Source organism: Oryzias latipes, chromosome 11 (assembly GCF_002234675.1).
Source record: "Oryzias latipes chromosome 11, ASM223467v1".
Taxonomy (NCBI): Eukaryota; Metazoa; Chordata; class Actinopteri; order Beloniformes; family Adrianichthyidae; genus Oryzias; species Oryzias latipes.
Genome location: NC_019869.2, coordinates 24,188,796 through 24,210,102, shown reverse-complemented (window position 1 = coordinate 24,210,102; position 21,307 = coordinate 24,188,796). Strand labels below are relative to the sequence as shown.

Genomic DNA, 21,307 nt, shown 5'->3' with positions numbered 1-21,307 from the left:
TCATGATAAACCACCCCAAAGCGGCATCTTGATCCATTCACATATTTTTGAGAATTCCTCTAAACCTGCGCTCTGAGCACCAGCCCCTCCCAACCCATGAAAACAAGCAGATTCTCACACTGACATCACAAAGTGAGGAACAGCCCTTTCCAGGAAGAGTCTGTGCTGGCAGCCCCGCCCCCAGACTAAAATACACACCCACTTTCTCCTTGGAGCTAGCGGTGATCGGCTAAACGCTTGCCTAAAAGGCATCTTTGCAAAAGTTTGGATGTTGTTTGTTTTCGCTGCTGAGGCCGGCTCTGCAGAAACTACGTTCTATAAAACTACATGGGTTTTTTGATTTTGGCTAAAAACGGCATAATCATAATTAAAAGACCTTTGGGATCGATTTGAAAATAGATCAGAAGATGACCGGAGTGGGTCTTTAAAAAGCTCATCTTGTAAAGACAAAACTGATAGGTAATTGATCAATTATAGCATTGGAAATGAGCAGATTGCACGTGGCAGATGTGGATCGGTCATCATGTGTTGCTTGCTTATGACCCACTGATGTCAACAGGTGACCGGCACAATGGTTCTGCTCAGCATGAGTCAGTGTGGAAGAGTCGTGCAGCGGCTCATCAGCTGGACTGACCGTTGACGGTGATGTTGCCGGCCGTGCGTGGGACCCCCACCAGGGTGACGGGGTACAGGCCGGACTCGGCGGGCAGGAAGAGAGCTGCAGGCAGAGACTCGAACTCCACTCCAGAAGTCAGCAAACCCTGAGTGCAGCACAGGATGAAGCAGAAGTCAAACAGATAACCCAACTGAACCAGAACCAGGAAACAAAAACATGCTGGAAATGAGTGTTTCCTGCTCTGGTTTGTTTGTCCCTTTGCAGAAAGAACCCTTCTTCAGATCTCATTGCATCTCAGAGAAGATTTGGAGTGATTCCTCATCTTAAGCCGCCTCCCCTCTGTGTTCTGCAGATAAAATCTCTGTCTGCATTACACTGCAGGAAATCACTGCACGGCTGAGAGGTGACTGGAAATCAGTCTCACAGAAGAAAGAGGGATCATGGGAACTGGAACCTCTTCCAACTCACTCTGAGCGTGACAGACAGCAGAACCTCCTCTGTAAACGCCTTCAACAGACTGACATGGAGACATCAAACAACCTGACCTTAAACCACAACAGCCAACCGGGAGTTTAGTCTTTATGGTTGATTTGCAGCTTTTTATCAGATTTTTTTAATCATTGAGAATGAATCTGAAAATTAAATTTGATGACAGATCTGCTGCTCCTACTTTCAGAAGGGTGGCAGTCTTTGAGCAAAAGGACTTTTTCTGCATCATAACCCAGAGAACAACAGCATTTGCATTCCCCGTGCGCAACAAGCAGACGGAGCTGACGTAATGATCACATCAGTCCCGAACAGCAGACGCTACCTCACTGTAGAGGGATCTGCTGAGGAGCTGAGCCTCAGAGGCGCTGTAGCTGTGATTTAAGCGCTGCCCGCTTTCACTCCGGGGGGCAGCACGCCGTTATTAAACCCCACAAACTCAGCTTTCCCTAATGGAAACAGCTCGTTTTGAAAAGGTCAATGATTCGGTTTCAGCACAAAAAAAGTGCAGAACAAAATGCTTAAGTCGGCATCTGCAGCCTTTCTATCCACTCAGAGAAGGCGTAGCTTTAGGAAGCATCGTGGACTTGAAAGAATTGAAAGTCAGACAGCCACAACACTGCAGACATTAAAGCTGGAGTTTTCCTTTAAGACTTTCTGTTCCTTTCATGTGGGACTCTTCAGGGTGAGTGTTTTGGCTGACTTTACAGGAGCGAATGCCTGAGAAGGCCCGGTGAAATATTTGTTAGCTTGACATTGCTGACTGATCATTTCTGGGCATCAAAACTGAATTAAATGGCTGGGGGTAGAGAAAAGACACAAACTTAACAGAAAAAGCCTGAAAGCTGATGTCTGACATGAGTAGGATAAAGTGACTTCCATGACACAAAACTTTGACCTTCTTTAGGTTTGAGAGTTCATGGTCCCTCACAGCAGCAGACCTGCATCTGGCAGCTTTACGCCCCTCTATGACTCCACACCCCAGCAGAGGTGCTGTGCCTTTCACCTCATCTGGTCTGTCCAATGGAATCCGCTGATGCTAGCATCAGCAACGTTCCTCCTTTGTTTCATTTGGATTGTTTTAGCTTTAAAACAGGTACAAAACAGACTCCTCCTCTTCAGGTCAGACAGTTTAGGTTTATTCTTGATTTTAAAAAAAAAACATATTTTTTAAATATTTTGAGACAGGAAACAGATATTTATGTAAATTCCTTCCACGTGTTGTGAAGGAAAGCAGAAATCCACAGTTTGGGGCTGAAAAACAAATAAGTTGTTTCAGCAGCAACAACAAAAAAAGCATTGAACCACTGATTCCTGTTAAGTAACATCAGGGACTTCATTGACAAAAATGAAGGTTCAGGTTTGGCTAAATTAATTTGGGAATGATTGAATGTTTTGGAACAACTAAGGAATCAAATTTGGAAACAAACAACAATTCAAGGAAAAACTTTAGGAATGACTTCAGAAAAAATCTTGTCTAGGTGTTCATTGACTGAGGGAGGATCCACAAAAAAAGACACTTGAGTTTGGATGTTTATGTTCACCTCATCACAGGGTCCATACACTTTTTTTAACCATGGTGTTCCATAACTTTTCCGACCCTTTTCCATTAACTTTAACTGAATTTTCAAAACTAAAAACAAACACATTTTAGTGAGACTATTGTAGTCGGTGCCGCTATATAGATAAAAAACACAGGTGACCTTCGTTTAAATTTTAGAGGTATTTTCCTCCTTAAGTTCTGAAGAACTACAAACTAGCTGACTTCATCTGCTCATGAAAACTAGAAGAAGAACTGCATTTAAAAGTGAAAAGCATAGACGTGATCAGTTTAGTTTATGTGCTTGTCACAATATCACCAGTCTGTTTTGCTCTTCCTTCTGACTTTATCCACAAATATTACAGAGAAAAATGGTGGATGCAGTTCTATTGACCAGTATGAACTGTTTATTTTTGTGATTACAGCCGGAGTTTGCCTAGATGTGAAGCTGCAGAGGCAGGCGGAGATCGTCAATAAAATACATGAAAACACCCCAGACAAACAATAGCAGTTTCTCAGTAACTCACCATAAATAACCTCAAACACATCACATTCAAGTAATGCAGGTATTAGACGCATCCCTATCGCTTTAGGCCTAAAACTGTTCTAGCTCATTAAAAAATGATAGCAAATATCAGAAAAAAATGTTTTCGAAGTTGACAAAGTCGACCACACAAACAACGTCCATCCAGCAGGTCACCCACAGACTTTGCTGCTTTGTGCCTGATATTATTGTTGTTAGGACTGAATCATCATAAATAAAGCCTGCTTGTAGTTCTTTGCTTTTGCACGCTTCTGATCAGGGTCTTTCAGTAGCCACAGTTCTCATTGTTAAAGCAACATTTCCCTGACATCATCTAGCATTTCACGATCCATGTCCGATAGCAGGCTGAAAGCGTTGTGCACTCTGAACTGATGACAACTCGACCTGCTTTATGGCGACAAAAACTGCCATCGTAAGTGTAAGGTTGAACTTCTGCCACAATTTCAATTCCAATCCCCTTAAATTCTAATATTTTAATGTATTTTTGCATCCAAAATATTCAACTTTCATGCCTTTACCAAAACTATGTCAGTTTACACAAACTTTTCAAGGACCTAGAAATTGCATTTTCATTTTCATAAATTCTTCCAGGTTTTTTCATGACAGTACGAAACCTGAATGTAAAAACAAATTCATTTTAATTTCCATATAAAACATGAATTTACAAAAGAAGCTGTCTATAGCAGTGGTCCCCAACCACGGACGGGTGTCGGTCTGTGGAGGAGTAGGTACCAGGATGCAGAGAAAAAACCCAACCTACAACTTTTCTGTTTTATTTATAATCTGATTCTAAAGGTAGCTGTATTTTGAAGAACTACTGGATTCTCTTCACCACAAGCGACTCATTCTTGACCTCATGACGTATGTCAAGTCGCTCGGTCATGTGTTGAAATTCTATCTCCAACTTTGTTAAAACGTCTGCACCGACCACTAAACTGAAACTCCCAAGATAGCAATGCTGACAAAAAACAAACATATTTAGAACATTTCTTTTAGCAGAAAAGATCTGATGAGAAAACACAAGACTCCAAAATAAAATAAAAATCTGCATAAAGTTGTTGAAGCCGTGGATTCATGTTTCTTAATATGTTCTAACATCAAACTGGTCCACGGCCTGAAAAAGGTTGGAGACCACTAACTTAAATGATCTCGATACAGGCAGAATAAATGAAATCAATTGTTTTAATCCAGTTTAGACCAGATTATTGTCTTAATTGTGTTTTAAAAGTCTTAATTGATAGTCTAGAAAGTGAGCAGCAGATTACACTGAAGAGTTTTATATATAACCCTAGACTAAACATGAAACTAGGCAACAGTCCTGTCACTGAATGATCAAATGAGGATCAATTTCTGCCCCTCCACTATTATTTTAGAATGTTATTCAAGTTTTTTCGTTTTTTTAGATTTGTACTGCAGGTCGTTTTTAAAAAGAAATATTTTTTCGGAGGGAACAACCTCAAGCCAAAGAAGAAAAACAGACTTGAGTGTAAAGAAATGTACCCACCATGTTTTCCACGCGGAGTTCATAAGGCATGGGGTTGTAGACCATCAGCTGGACTTCACAAACATCTCCCTGAACCCACTGGAAATCTAGAAAACAAAACACTGATTTAAAATAAAAATCAATGGAAGGTAAAACAGGGTGACAATGAGACAAAAACAATAAGAGTAAAAAGTATTCAAAGCTTAAAGGTATCCACAGTACTTCATTGTTTTTAAAGCGCATCATTTTCCAGACAAACAGCTCAAACAGTAAGTAATCCAAAGGTTACTGGTCACATCTCAAAGATCTTGAGTGTTTTTGCTGCATTGACCTTCATCATCCACTGTTGATGTTTTCCTTCCATTGAGCGTCAATCCATCATCTTCTTTTGACAGTCTCACTCTTGCATAACTTACCACAGGTGTTAATGGCAACAGATGGGACATACAGGAGACACAGTTTAGCTTTCCCTAAGACTTTTGTCCTTATTTCTCAGATCCTGTGCAAGCATTTTCAGTGAAATCCTGAATATGTTAAATGAGATGAAGGTCCTGACAGAATGTTTTAATAAACCCAGTGGTGGTTCGGAGCATGGTTATCATGAAAATTAACATGAAAGTAGGCTTCCCCGCTTCCCTCAAACTTTCGATGTTGGGTGGGGTTTAGGCGCATTGATTGTATAATATATTGTATAATATATAACATATAACATATATAATATATAACGTCTCCCATAGAAAATGCCTAGCTTCTGGTTCCTACCAAATGAAGTCAATTCAGTAACTTTTCCACATGTCCTTCGCCATGTTGGATCCAGATGTCCTCAGTAAGCCGTGATTGGTCCGTCTACAATTCTATGGCAACCACTCTCTCCGATCAAAAGAGAGAACATTAGAAAGCCACACCCCTTTCACTGAAAATGGGCTCGGGAGAATCTGTCAATCTTTGAACGTTCAACGCGAGGCTGCCTACTTTTATTGAGTTCTCTGATTGGTCAGTTTTAACTTGAATATCTTGTGCTACAGCAAAAATATCATTTAAAAAAGAGGATTATCAAGAACATGTAAAAAACACAAAAATGGTTATTCTGATCAACTGAATGACTGATTTATGGCTGTTTATTTTTCTATAGATGTCTATGGGATTTTGGCTTTTTGGGACCAGTGGGTACTTCCTGTTTGGAACACGAGGGGGTAGGGAGGGGTTGCTCAGTCCAGTTCTTATTTTACAGTCGATGCTCCCACTGCTGAGGGTCATTTTAAAGCCCACAGGGGCAGCTTTCCAACAAACCCTAAACCAGTCTGTGCTGACCCCCCGGACACAATTCCTGCCTTTATGTGAGCGTGAGGAGGCAGTCTGACGCCTGAAAACAGGGTCCATCCCTCTCAGTGATGGGTACTTCTCACTGTGTAAAAATGCTAAACTGTCTTCTTGAGCATGTTGTGTTGTCCATCCTTCACCAACACACCACTAAACCAGTAATCCTCCTCACAAGTCAGTTTCATCTCCCCCCAGCGGCGATCCTCCTTTGATCTACGACGACGGGGGGAGAGGAAGTTTGGGGGTTTGCTCCTTCGTGGTCGCAGTTAAAGTTGTGGTTTATTTTACAGCTCCCCCTGTTGTGACATTACTATGTTTCTCTATTAAAAAAATATTGCTAAAAAAGATTTTTTTTCTTGGGCCACGACACCGCCCGTCTCTCTGAGGAAAACCGATCCATTAAGGAAACCCTCCTGGATCTTCAGGCGAGGAGCATGAGGGACAATCTAGTGTTCGCAGGGATTCCAGAAGAGGCAGGAGAAGTCCCGGAGAACATTGTTAAGTCCCTTATAGAGGTCCACCTGAAACTCCCCAAGGAAGAAGTCCAGAAGATCTCCTTTCACAGGGTTCACCGGCTCGGAGGAAAAAGGCCGGACAATCAGCGTCCCCGTCCTATTGTTGCTAAATTTGAACATTATAAACAAAAGATGCAGGTAAAAAGCAGAGGGCGCGAGCTGAAAGACACACATTATAGCGTGAATGATCAGTTTCCAGGCGAGATCCTCCGCCGTCGGAAAATCCTCTTCCCGCTGAGGAGGAAGCACCTGTCTGCTGGAGCACGCGCGGTGGTTGCTGTTGATAAACTTTTTGTGAATGGCAAGCTGTTCCGGGACCCAGAGGTAACACCCTGGCTGTGCTGAAGGCTTTCAGAGGCGCACTGACATCTGCGCTGCCCAGAAGAAACCCGCAAACTTATTTAACTAGGAAATAATCGGATCATCAATAATCCACACCTCTCAGGAAAAGTGTTTTTTCTTTCTCTCACATTCATGTTTCTGTTGTTGTTTCGTTGTTTTTGTTTTTTGTTCTTTCTCTTTCCCTCTCTCTTTTCTCTTGTCCCCCCCCCTTCCCATGTCCTCATATGTGAATCAGGTAAAGTCAACGCAACCATGGTGAGTATTTATTTATGCACGGAACGGGCGCGCGCGCATACTAGCGCGCATAAGAGCATGCACACGCGATCCCGCACACACACGTTGATAAACTGCAAAAACCTCACTTAGGCTCACACAGGACGCACGTAACATGCAGCTCATAGCCAAGACACGTTCACCCACAACGCATAGCGCTTGTCAGTGTAGCAGGTACGCACAGCGGGCACGCGCACACGGACGGGCACACGCACTATTTAGCCTTGCACTCTCCCGGTTAGAACAGCTATGAGCAGTCTTAACATCGTTAGCTGGAATGTGCGTGGACTTGGTTCTGGGCCAAAGAGATTGAAAGTGTTAAATCACCTGAATGATCTTAAAGTAGATATAGCTCTGCTGCAGGAGACCCATTTATCTTTATCAGCTGGTCAACTCCTGTGCTGTTCCCAGTATCCAGCTATGTATTCTGCCAGTTTCAACTCCAAACAAAGAGGGGTTGCAGTATTGATTAATAAAAATGTTACATTTACTCATAAGGATACAGTTACTGACCCAGAAGGCAGATTTGTAATCATTAATATATCCATTCAGAATAAAGACTTTTGCATCGCCAGCATCTATGGCCCGAATGTTGACGACTCTTCCTTCTTTCACAGATTCTTCACCTCACTCTCAGCTCACTCTGACTCCACAATCATTATAGGAGGAGACGTCAACCTTGTTTTGGACCCTGAACTTGACAGACTCAGCACAGCAGCAAACCAGCGTACATGGCAGTCTGCAAGTATTCTAAAGCAGTACATGAATGATCTGGGTCTCTGCGACGCTTGGCGCTCATGTCATCCAAGCACTAAGGGGTTCACCTTTTTTTCTCCAGTTCACCATTCACAATCTCGTTTAGATTATTTATTAGTCAGTAACTCCCTTTTGAAAGAAATTAAAAGTTCCAACATTCATCCAATTATTATCAGTGACCATGCACCAGTTTCTGTTACTATTTCAAGGGAAGTACCCAGACCCTCGGGTTCAACCTGGAGGTTTAATACGTCTCTGTTAAAAGACCAGGAATTTATTGAATTCTTTAAAAAAGAGTGGGCAACCTTCTTAGAATTCAACGATACTTCTGAAATATCACCAAGTATTCTTTGGGAAGCAGCAAAAGCAGTCATGAGAGGGAAAATCATCTCTTATTCAACGCATAAAAAACGCAAGGAGAAAGCAGATTTATTAGAATTAGGAAATAAAATAAAAACTCTGGAGACTGCTTATGCTGCTTCTGCACAGGAACACATACTGGGCGACCTGAAAAATTTAAAACTGCAGTTAAATGACATCATCAATAAACAAACACAATTCCAGATACAAAGGCTTCGACTGGAAAGATATGAAAACTCAAATAAATCTGGCAAATTTCTAGCTAATCAGCTTAAAATTAATAAAGAAAAATCAACAATCACTTCGATTATGGACCAAACAGGGAATGTCACCCATGACCCGGTAAAAATTAATAATGCGTTTAAAGACTTTTATCAAAACTTATACACTCCACAGATCAATCCATCAGAACAAAGCATCAACTCATTTCTCAACAATATAAACCTGCCCAAGTTAAACGAAGATCAAATCACAAATTTAGACTCTCCGCTCTCGTTGTCTGAGCTTCATGAAGCTCTGTTACTTATGCCTAATGGTAAAGCACCAGGGCCTGACGGCTTTCCTGCAGAGTTTTATAAGGAATTCTGGGAACAACTGGCACCAACGTTTTATAAAACGGTAAAATTTATCAATGAAAGCCAATCTCTACCACCTAACATGAACTCTGCCAACATTATCCTTCTTCTAAAACCAGACAAAGACCCCACGAGTCCTTCAAGCTATCGCCCCATTTCTTTAATTAATGCAGATGTAAAAATTATCTGCAAAGCACTAGCACAGAGAATAGAAAAAGTCACTCCTCACATAATTGACTTTGATCAAACTGGATTCATCAAAGGCAGACACTCGGATGACAATGTCCGCAGACTCGTTAACATAATAGACTTTGCCACCATCAAAAACCAGGAAATGACTATACTATCACTGGATGCTGAAAAAGCCTTTGATAGAGTAAATTGGAAGTTCCTCATTGCTGCCCTCCATAAGTTTGGGTTTGGAGAATCATTCATCAATTGGATCAAAATATTATATCACAACCCCAATGCATCAGTTAGAACTAATAAACAGACTTCCAACAGGTTTTTTCTTGGAAGAGGAACTAGACAGGGTTGCCCACTCTCCCCCTCGCTTTTTGCAATATTTATCGAGCCTCTAGCTGCAGCAATAAGACAGAATGAGAGTATTAAAGGAATTAAAACCAAACACAGCCATCATAAAATTAGTCTCTATGCAGATGACATATTACTGTTTTTAAGTAATATACATTCTGTTAATGAAACGGCAACAATCATTAATGAATTCTCTTCTATATCAGACTATTCCATTAATTGGAATAAATCTGTTTTATTACCACTGAACAGTAATGCGGAGCAAGGACTCACAATACCAGTTAAATCAGGCAATATAAAATATCTAGGTATTTATTTTTCCCCCAAAATATCAGAACTGGTGCTGCTAAACTACACCCCATTACTGAAAAACATACAGGACGACCTAACACGCTGGACCAACCTGCCTTTGTCCCTTATGGGCAAGGTAGCCACGGTTAAAATGAAAATCTTACCCAAAGTTAATTATCTCTTCTCAATGATTCCCACACAACCGCCATTAAAATGGTTCAAAACATTAGACTCATCCATATCAAGCTTTCTATGGAACAATAAACCTGCAAGAATTAGTCTAAAAACTTTAAAATCTGCAAAAAGCTGTGGAGGATTAGAATTACCTAACTTCCACAATTACTTTCTTGCAAATAGATTACAATACATCTTAAAATGGTTAAAAAATAATCCAGAAACCAACTCATGGTTAGACTTGGAACAGGCGTTATGTGGAAAGATCAACCTGTCAGATCTTCCATTTATTAGTCAAATAGTTAAAAAACAGGATTGTTTCAAAAGTATTAATATAAATGCCACTTTAACAGCCTGGTGGGAATTTCTCAAAATATCAAAATCATCAATTCAACCGTGCAAAATGACACCCATCTGGAACAACCCAGACATCCTCATAAACAAAAAAATTATCCACTTCCCAGCTTGGCAAGCAGGGGGCATAAAACAACTAGAGCACATAATTATTGATAGAAGATTCATAACTCCCCAGGAACTTCAAGACAAACATGGAATATATAACTTCTTGGAATATCAGCAACTTAAATCAATTATTACTAAAAAGTTTAAATACAGAGACAACGATTTAAAGCTACCAGATGTAGTTACCACTCTGATCAATTTCTCAATGAATAAAACTCTCTCCAAAATATACAAACTTTTATGTAATTTAGATAACAATATTTCACTTCCGACAACAAAATGGGATGCGGATTTGAGCATCAGCACAGATGAAAGTTTTTGGTCAGAACTTTGTCTAAACACCTTTAAAATGACAAAAAATCCAAATCTGCAGCTAATCCATTTCAAAACTCTTCACAGAATTTACTACACTGGACAGAGGATGTTCAAGATGGGTCTCAGTAACTCAGACATTTGTCAGCACTGTGACAGTAATCTACCCGACAATTACATGCATGCACTATGGTTCTGCACGCCTGTCCAGGCTCTCTGGCAGCAGGTATGTGCCGATCTATCAGTCTGGCTTAAGGTTTCAATCACAGCTTCACCGTCACTTTGTGTGCTTGGTGACATGAGTGCCATCGATGTGGAAGGAGGATTAGGCTCTATCATTTTCATAACTCTTTGCATTGCTAAAAAAACTATTTTAATAAATTGGAAAAGCAAAAAAAATATAAATATAAGTCAACACAGAAATCTGCTGCTTGATCATATCAGCTTGGAAAAAATGTCAGCCCAAAGTTCAAGTAACTTTGAAAGAATTCGGTCTCTCTGGTCTCCCATAGCTAACTCCGTGACTTAGGGGGTGGGGGGGGCATGGTCGTCGCTGCTCCTTGCCCTTCTGCCGTGGGCCGGGGTGGGGGTCGGGGCCTCCGGTGCCTGGCCGGGGGTGGTGGGGGCTCCGTTGGTCGGGGGGTCGGGTCCGGCGCCTGGGTGGGGCGGCCTGGGGCGCTGCGTGGTCCTCTGGGCTTGGGTGTGGGGGTGCGTGGTGGGGGGGGTGGGGTGGTGGTCTGGCTTGGCTTGGGGGGGTGGTCCCTTTGCCTGTGCTGGGGGGGGTTGGCGGGGGGCGCTGCTCGGGGGGGGGGGCCCAGCGGCGCTGGATGGGCTTCCCGTCTACACCTGGGGCTGGGATCGGCCCTTCCCTGGCTCTGGGGCGGGACGGGACAACCCTCTTGGGGCCCCCGGTCGCTCTGGGTGTCATCCGCTTCGGCTGCGGGGTCTGGGGGTGGGGTGGGGTGGGGGTCTTGTCGGCCCTGTCCTGTGGGGGGGCATTCTGGGGGAGGGGGGGGGCCACTATTGGTACGGGGCAGGGGGGGTTGACGGGTCGGGGTCTCCGCTGAGGCCATCGGCGGTTTCCCCGGCCGGTTGGCTGCCTCGGTCCCGTCGAGGCCTGACCAGAGCTCTTCTAGGGCCGGCGTTTGGGGGTGGGGGCCTGGGCTTGCTCCGGGGGGGGCGGCGCTTTCTGGCTCCCCTCTCTCTGTGTGGGGGTGGTGGTGCTGGGCCTGGGGTGTCTGCGCCTCCGGGGGTGGGGCCCCGGGGCTGGGTGGGCCTGGCCCCCTTGCTGGGGGGGGGGGGGGCGGGGGACGGCTGTTTGACCACCGGGGGACAGTCTATCATCTGTCCCCAACTTACCCCCTTCCTCATATAACCTCATAATAGGGTGAGGGGGTGGGGGGCTTAGCCTGCGATGAGCCTTGGGGGGGGGGGTTTACTAGGCAGTGACCCCCCTCCTGTGGTTGCCGTATGGAGTGGGCCCCCCCTCTTTCGGTTTTATTTGCACCTTAGACATGTAGGGCCCTTGGTAGGGGGGGTGCTTGGACATCACTGCCAGCAAGCAGCGGATATCCTCCTAGCACCCTACCCGCCAATTTTAACCGCACCTTAGACATTTAGGGCCCCTTGGTGGGGAGGGTGAGGGGACATCACTGTGAGTAATCAGGAGACGTCCCCTTAGTGCCCTACCCGCCAATTTTAACCGCACCCCCCTTAGTACACACACCCCTCCCCCCTCAATATATACATCCCAACATAAACACACACACATGCACACACACACTCTCTCAAACACACATACACGCACACACATTTTGCAAGGAAGGTGGGACCTAGGACCATCTGTCCCCTGCCTCTTCCCTGGTGGGGGGTACGGGCCCCTTTGCAACGGCGGCTGTGTCCCCGGGGTGCTGGCTTCCTGGGCCCGGCGGTGCTCTCTCCGCGCGGTGGGGGGGTTCACATTACATCTGAGCCGGGGGTGTTCGTGTCCCTGGGGGGTGGGTTCTGGTCCTTGCTCCTGAGTGCTGGGCCCCGCCAAATTTCCAACTGTGGCCGAGCCTGGTCGGGCCATATTTACAACACCCCTTGTGGGCCCTCTTTTTTCCCCGGGGTTCCCCCCTCCTGGGCGGGGGCGGCGGGCCCCTGCCTCGCTCCTCCCTGGACCAACCGTTGGCCGGGCGGATGGCTGCCTGGAGTGCGGAGTGGGTCTCCCTTGGGGGGTCCTGGCCCGTACCTGGGGTTGGGGCGGGGGGATGCCCGGAACTCCTGGGTGGTGGTGGGGTGCTCGTCTGGGGCTGTGGGCGTCCTTCTCCGGTGGGGCCCTGCGTTGGGTTCTCCCGGCGCGGCGGGGGGGCTGCTCTCCTGGTTGGGCTGGGGCGGCGCCCTCTTTCCCTCCGTGCCTCCCTGCTCTCTGGCTCTGGGGGCCTTGCGGCGGCCCTGCTGGCCCTGGCCTGGGTGGCGGGCTTGGTCGCCCGGGCGGCGGTTGTTCCCTGCCGGTTCCCGTGTGGTGTTGGGGGGAATCCGGCTGCCGCTTCTGGTGCGGTGGGGGTCTTGGGGTGGGGATGGCTGGGCACTCTCCCTCCTTCTTTTCACGTTCCACCATCCATTTTAGAAGAACATAAACACTCACCTGAGCACAGGTGTCAGCTCAACAGACTGAATGACTGAAATATTTCACACTAGTTGGTTTTAAGGCATAAGTATGCGTGTGAACACTATCTGTTTTGTGTACATGTCGACAGGTGGACATTTTTGCAACTAACAGGTGTGTTTATAACATTTGAGTGTGCGTGTGGACAGGCTCCGCCCTTTTTTTTTTTGTTTGTTTGTTTTTTACATTTGAACCTTACCATAATGATTAACAACCAGTAAACTTGTTGCTTTATGCTGCTTCATGGTCTTATCCCCCTTCCCTTCCTATTATCACCCCCTACCCCCCCTCTCTCTAACGTCCCTCTTTCTTCTTCCCCTCTTTCCTTTTCCGTCCGGTCCAACACCAAAGATTTTCAGACATGTTTGAAATTAATAAAGTTTGGCCTCAATTACAAAAGGGGTTTATTCAGACATACCTTTGGTTTGTCTGAAGATTAATAACCCCTCTTGTTAAAGTAAAATATGTCCAACCCAAGAGGCCCTCAGCTCTCATCTGTCTGCCTAGCTGTTGGACAGGACAAGTTAAAAAAAAAAAAAAAAAAAAAAAAAAAAAAAAAAAAAAGATTTTTTTTTCACAAATAGATTTAGGCATAGTTTGCTTTATGAGAGCCAGAGGTTGTAAACCTTTTGAACAGAAAGGAGAAAACCTTCAGAGCAGTTCAAACAGTCCGGATGGAATCACCCAAAAGTTGCTCATCCTTCTCAGCAGACAACTCCTTCTGTTTGTGAACTCTGAGCAGAAAACCGGACATCACAACCTCTTCACCTACTGTACGCCAGCACTGAACTAGAGAGACAAATCAGCCTTTAAAAGTGCAGTTTCACTGATGGTCACAGAGACTAAACATTTGACATCATTTCCAGCCTCACTTTGATCCCAGCTGCAACTTCCAACCTTCCACGTGCTAACAACTTTAAAAAGTCAATTACTGTAAACAGACTTGCAAAACAGAGCCTGAAAATCCTCCCCAGACCATGGCAGGAGCAGAGATTTATAGAGGGCAAACTGCAGCCGAGCACCTCGGGAAATTAAGCCAGTGGAAAGAAGGGTATCTATAATATGACCGTCCGAAGATACATCCCTCCTCGGGCGGGGCTCGCGGGCGCGCTCCAGCAGTCAGCCAATTAAGCGTGAAATGCACCTCAGAAAATATGAGGAACAAAAAAAAAAAAGAGTATTGCAGCTATTTTATTTGTCCTGCTCCTTTCTTAACTCATCAAGAGGACATTAACATTCAGCTCAGCTCTCCACTGTGTAAAAACCCAACATGCACACAGCAATAATGAACGTTCTCGCTCAGAGCTCCACTGATTCCTTTAAACACTGCCAGTGTTTGCAGTTTCCCTCGAAAAGGGGAAAATTATGTTGTCAAGCCTTCTCCAACACAACATGAATATCATAATAAATACAGGAGAGACAGAACTGAGGAAGTCGACTGGAGTTACGGCGCCCTGCAGAGAAATACGCCCCAAAATTAGCAGCAAGATGAATTCCTGAACTGAAAAAACCTGCAAACGCAGCGACGGGAGAAGGAGCAACTGCACAGCCAGAGGAATCTTCTTTGGGGAGAAAAACTCATCAGTGCTGCGAAATTTAAGAAGCCAAACTATCCCAGTTATACTTTCAAAGTTCTTCAGCCCACTAAACCTCACCTGGGATCTTCAGAATGCAATACTTTCACGGTTATTACCACTGCAATAACTTCAGTGCGTTAGCTATGCTTCAGTAAACAAACAAAAGCAGAACATTACTTTAAAAGGCAAAATCCTGTCAGCCGTTTGGTATTTCAGCTCAGTAGAAGTCACTTTTCTTTAAAGACCTGAAGCTATGTCTCATTATTACAGTCTAAAATTCAGTCTATGATGCTCAGATGAAGGGACAGTTTTCCGCCTGGGGCCTCATTTATTTGAGGACACTAAATAACTGTGCAGTGTTGTTTACAAATTCTCCCCTAACTGGATCAGGCATAATCAGTCACTTAGGAGCTGAAGTGACCTAATCCAGGTGACCAGCGGGCCTAAACCAGGCTCAGCTGAGTGGAGCTGGATCCACTCAGCTGGTTTTCATGACACTCTGCTGCGGGCCTTCTGAAATGGACCAGGAGAATTCAAGCAACAAGAAAACTTCTCCATCACACGATTACTTTTGCTGCCACATTTCAAGCCTGACACGTATTGCCTCGCTCCACGTTTGCTGCACATGAAGTCTCAGAGGTAAAACCTGCCAACAGATTTTTTACTCATATGAAGATGTTGCTTTAAGACTTTAGAAGAATTTTTATGATTCAAAAACCAAAACAGTTTAAAAATTGCTTGTTCATATGGAATTAATTAGTCCTGCAGAGTGATTGGAGTACGTTGTTGAAAGGTGACAACCCGTTCTTTGTCTTTGGTTATTTTATACTCATTTACTTCATCTTAAAGACCCACTCCAATGAAAAGTGTTTTTTTATTGTTTTTAACATGTTTTTGTGACATTTTCTCATGAAGGACAAATATAAAAGAGTTTAGCATGAGCTGGAATCTGGATCTGTGTGTCTGATGTGGTGGTCTGCAGCACGGGGGCACCTCAAGGGACTGTGCTCCCCCCTCTCCTGTTCACCTTGTACACATCAGACTACACCTACAACTCTCACCACTGTCAACTGCAGTAGTTCTCAGATGACAGTGCCATTGTGGGCTGTGTTTCAAGGGGGGACGAGCAGGAGTACAGGGGGGGTCATCACTGACTTTGTGTGCTGTTGTGAAGCAACCACCTGCTGCTAAACACCAGCAAGACAAAGGAGCTGGTCCTGGACTTCAGGAGTTTCCCCTACACCACACTCACTGGTGAACATCCAGGGTTCAGACATTGAGGTCGTGGACACTTTTAAATATCTGGGTGTTCACCTGAACAACAGACTGTACTGGTCCAACAACACGGATGCTCTGTACAGGAGGGGCCAGAGTCGCCTTCACCTGCTGAGGAGACTGAGGTCCTTTGGCGTGTGCAGACAGCTGCTCAGGACCTTTTATGACACTGTGGGGGCCTCAGTGGTCCTTTATGGAGTTGTGTGCTGGGCGGGGGGCAGTACAGACAGAGACAGGAGGAGGCTTAACAAACTGGTTAACTAGTGTCCTGGGCTGCACACTGGAGTCCATGGAGGAGGTGGCGGACAGGAGGATGTTGGCTAAGCTAACATCCATCATGGATAACCCCTCCCACCCCCTGCACCAAACTGTAGAGGCACTGACCAGCTCCTTCAGCACAAGGCTGTTGCCCCCACAGTGCAAGACGGAGCTACTGCAGATCATTCCTCCCCACAGCCATCAGACTGTACAACACCGTGTTACAGTGACACTCCACGGTCCCAGGGGTGTTTCTTCTTTCTTTCACTCATTTATTCATTTACTTTTGTTGCAGTTGTTGCTATTTTCAATTGTTTTTGTTCTTAAACGGTTGTTTGTTTGATGCGTACATTATTACTTACTAATATTTGAATAAAAAAAAGTTCTACATGTTTTTACAGTTGATCACATGTTTGCAGTGCATCACATGTTTTTTACACTTTCACAGCTGTATTTATTTAATATTTGTTTATTTATTTAATATGAAAGTCATTTTGATGTCCTTTTTTGATGTTATTTATGAATGTCATTGTTGCTGCCACAGATAAATGAATTTCCCCATCGTGGGATAAATAAAGTCATCTAATCTAATAAACGCGAGAATGAGCGTCACATGCCGGGTGTGAACATAGCATAAGACAAAGTCATTCAACGCTTCTTTAACTGTTCAATAAAATGAGAATGTCTTTGATTTTAGAGAACTAGTTTACATGTTTGCGCTTTGGTTCTTCTGTAGACAGACGTCTTCATCACTGCAGTTCTGTGTTCTCCTGGATGTGCAGTAGCTGGTTGAATCTAAGCATATGAAGCCACAAACAACTTTTTTGGATGTTTTCACAGGTGAACTTCTTTTTGTGGGCACCTGGGGACTCTGGTGCCAAGCTAATGCAAGGCTGTCTACAGGTGACCAATTAGACTGAAGAGCTAGGAGGCTGAACAATGGGGAGGCTTTGTTTTGGAAGTCTTCCTGAGCAGTGTTGGAGGTGAGATGATGAATAATCCTGTCTGTGCAGCCATGTTTAAATGGATGGTGGAGGAAAAGAAAGCATAATGCGAATGTCTGGGGTATTGCAGCAGAAAACAACGTTTTAACAAGGCTGGAACTTCTGCACCTTTCTGCAGATGGACTTCAATAATTTAAACTACTGAACACACAAGGGCTCCCACAATGCACTGCGGTTGAGGACAACAGAAGAGAAGATTTCCAGCACATCGTCTAAAATCTAAAAGTAAGATTTGGAAAGTTCCGAGTCCACTCATTCCAGTACAGAAGCTCTAGCGTTAATACTGAGCAGGTGGATTTCCGGTTCCAAACAATGATGGATTGACTTAATTGATTAATCGATTTCTTTTTACCTACAAGTCAAACCAGATCAAATTGTCTGAGGCATGTCGTTAATTAAATTGACCTAAACTATTATAAAACCATTGCAAATGAAGCCAATTGATTTTATACCATGGTCCGGCTGAATACTCGATTCTGATTGGCTGGTGGGTGTGGATTAAAAAGTGATAATCCGCAGTCATAAGGCACACCTAAAAAGGAAGTTCAGGTCATCTATCTTAATTCTTCTGTATCACTGCGCTGCTTCTTTAAAACAACCTTTAACTTCATCATCTGGACAAAACAGCGGTAAGAGGTGAACTTTCCCTCTGAACTGATGCTTTATTTATTCCATCGTGACGATCAGTATATATATCGCTTTCCATTGCCGATGCAGTTGAGGTCAATGCCGGCTCAGTATGGATCACCCTGATGCTAAGTATGGATTATCACTTTAATGCACAGCGTGGAAGCCTGTTGGAGGACGGTTCCGTCTGCAAAGTGCGTTAAAAAGTGATAATGCATACTTCAAAGGCCATTAACCCGCTTATACAATGGTCCCTTACACAAGAAATAAATATTAACCAGTTTTTAGTCCTTAATTATTGTTTTTTTTTTTTCCGATTTGGATCGAATTTCACAAAAAGCGGACTTTTTGTTACGTGGTGAGGCTCCATGTCATGGTAACATGACAAGGCCCCGCACCACTGTTGCAGTCTAAATTCGGCGATATAAAAAGATATATATATATATATATATATGCTGATCGTCCCGATTAAATAAAGCATCAGTTCAGAAAATTCACCTCTGACTGCTTGTTTTTGTCCAGATGATGAAGCTAAAGTTTGTTTTAAAGAAGCCGGCGCAGTGATACGAAACATTTAAGCTAGGTGACCGGAACTCCTTTTTGAAGTGTGCGGTTATCATTGTGCATTATCACGTTTTAATACACACCCTACAGCCAAACAGAATCGAGTATTCACCAGAATCACACTGGTGGAAGTTTTGGATAAAGATGTCCCGGATCCATTTTACGTCAGTGAATCGGATCGAATTGTTGTTAAAATGAATTATGACACCCTAAACAAAACACATTTTTGTGAGAATTGTATGTGAAATGATGCGATCTTGAGTTCCTGACAGCAGAAAGTTTTTTCTCACACATCAGAGAAGTTAAGTGTTTTATTGGAAGTCCTAATTGCACTCTAGCTTCAGGAACACTCTTCTTCACATTTTAATGCGTTTAGGTTCACTGAAAAACAAAACCGTAAATGGTTCAAAATTAAGTTTGTGAAAGAGATTCCGATCTTTTTCTTGAATACAAACAAAAACATGTTGTGGAGATAAAAATACTTTCTAGTGAGTAATCCGAAACACAAAGACACTAAACAAATCCGACTGTTTTCTTACAAACCTAAGACATGTTAAAAAAAAAGCTGAAGGAGGGCGTTACAAGTAAGCAGCAGGCCTTTAAAAATCCTACATTCATAATGATGTCGTAGTTTGTAAGCCATGGAGTTTGATAAATTACTTAGCTGAAAAATATGTTTCCTGTAAAGCTGAAATAAGACAAATGTGAAACAAGAACACGCCCCTGTCTTCATCACAACAGCTTGGAGATCCTTCTGACCTTCTTCATCAGTACTTTGAGACTGTCCAAACCTGATTGTCATGTTTTTCAGTTGTTCAAAAGATAAAAACCAAACTCTGAGACATACAGTGAGGTCAATAAGTATTTGATCACCCTGTGATTTAGCAAGTTCTCCCACTTAGAAAACATGGAGGGGTCTAAAATTTTCATCATAGGTGTATTTCCACAGTGAGAGACAGAATCTGAAGAAACATTCAGAAATCACGTTGTACCATTTTTTTAAACAATTTATTTGTATATTACTGTGACAAATTAGTATTTGATCACTTGAGTTAAATAACTTTAATATTTGGTACAGAAGCCTTCGTTAACAGTAGCCGCGGTTACAAGGGCAGAATATCTTGATCGGATCAATGGTCGGGTTAAAATTCACCCGTGCACATGGGATCAGAAAACCTCTTTCCGATTAGAACAAACGTTCCCATGGCTCACACTTTCGGTCGGAATGAATCATTTGGGCATGCGCAGTAGTGTTAAATCACCCGGATTCGGAAATAGGTCCCGTTGTAAACAAACTGCTGCCACAGACAGACAGCATGTGCAGCGGTTTGTTTTATGAGACGATCTTCCAAACGTGCTTTTATTAATGTTATGAATATTATGAAGTGCCTGTTCGCTCATCGTTATATTTAATCCGTGTGGTCAGTGCTTTTTTGTGAAGGAAGCTGGAAGAAGGCTTTGGACAGGCTAACACGGGCTAACATCATTAGCCTTGATGGACACAAGATTCATGATTCAAATGCTGCAATCTGCATCTTGGCAGCACGTAAATGTCTGGCACCGGAGCCCAAACACAGAGCTCGGGTGCCGGGTCCAGACGTCAGTGGGCACGCATCCTCCCCCCGCATCTCCCTCGTGAGGGGTGAAAGAGAGGGGAGAGCCAACGGGGCTAGAGCGGAGTGGCGCTTTACGCGGGGCGTCCGCAGAACAGCTGGTCGGTCCCGTATGAGCTCCAAAGCTTTCTCTCAGCGAAATACCATCTATGCATGACGTTAAACCAGAGCAGTAGTGACACACGATCGGATAGACCATTTACATGAACAACGAAACACGCCAAATGGAGTTAAGACGCCAAATGGAGTTAAGACCAAAAAGTTCTATTTTGGTCTCATCTGACCACAAGACTTTCTCCCATGACTCCTCTGGATCATCAAGATGGTCATTGGCAAACTTCAGACGGGCCTTGACATGGGCTGACTTCAGCAGGGGAACCTTCAGTGCGATACATGATTTTAAACCATGACGTTTTAAAGTATTACTTATAGTAGCCTTGGAAACGGTGGTCCCAGCTCTCTTCAGGTCATTGACCTGCTCCTCCCGTGTAGTCCTGGGCTGATTCTTCACCTTCCTTAGCATCATCGATACCCCACGAGGTGAGATCTTGCGAGGGGCCCCATTCCGGGGGACATTGACAGTCATCATTAGCCTCTTCCATTTTCTGACAATTGCTCCAACAGTTGTTCTTTTCTCACCAAGCTGCTTGGCAATTGCCCCGTAGCCACTTCCAGCTTTGTGAAGGTCTACAATTTTGTCTCTTGTGTCTTTTGACAGCTCTTTGGTGTTGTCCATGTTGGTAGTTGGACTTCTGACTGATTGTGGGGGGCACAGGTGCCTTTATGCAAGGTACCGACCTCAAACAGGTGCCACTCATTTACAATCATGAGCAGAGTGGAGTTGGACTATTTAAAAGCAGAACTGCAGGTCTTTGCTGGTCGGAAATCTATCTGATAATCAAGTGATCAAATACTTATTTGTCACAGTAATATACAAATAATTTGTTTTTAAAAAATGGTACAACGTGATTTCTGAATGTTTCTTCAGATTCTGTCTCTCACTGTGGAAATGCACCTATGATGAAAATTTTAGACCCCTCCATGTTTTCTAAGTGGGAGAACTTGCTGAATCACAAGGTGATCAAATACTTATTGACCTCACAGTAATCACACTTCCATTGTCGCTTCCTGTTTACAAAGGAACGTAAATGTTTGG

General features: G+C 43.9%; 1 protein-coding gene across 2 annotated transcripts in view; it reads right to left on the bottom strand.

Annotated features, from left to right (window-relative positions):
• The window catches only part of trappc9 (trafficking protein particle complex 9), a 169,238-nt gene that overhangs the window by 118,488 nt on the left and 29,443 nt on the right, over positions 1-21,307 (bottom strand). For both annotated transcript variants that reach the window (XM_023960197.1, XM_023960198.1), the window contains 2 exons: positions 4,691-4,776; positions 635-761 (listed from right to left, as the gene is read on the bottom strand). In XM_023960197.1, the coding sequence (XP_023815965.1) occupies positions 635-761; positions 4,691-4,776 (213 nt within the window). The remainder of the gene's footprint in view (positions 1-634; positions 762-4,690; positions 4,777-21,307) is intronic.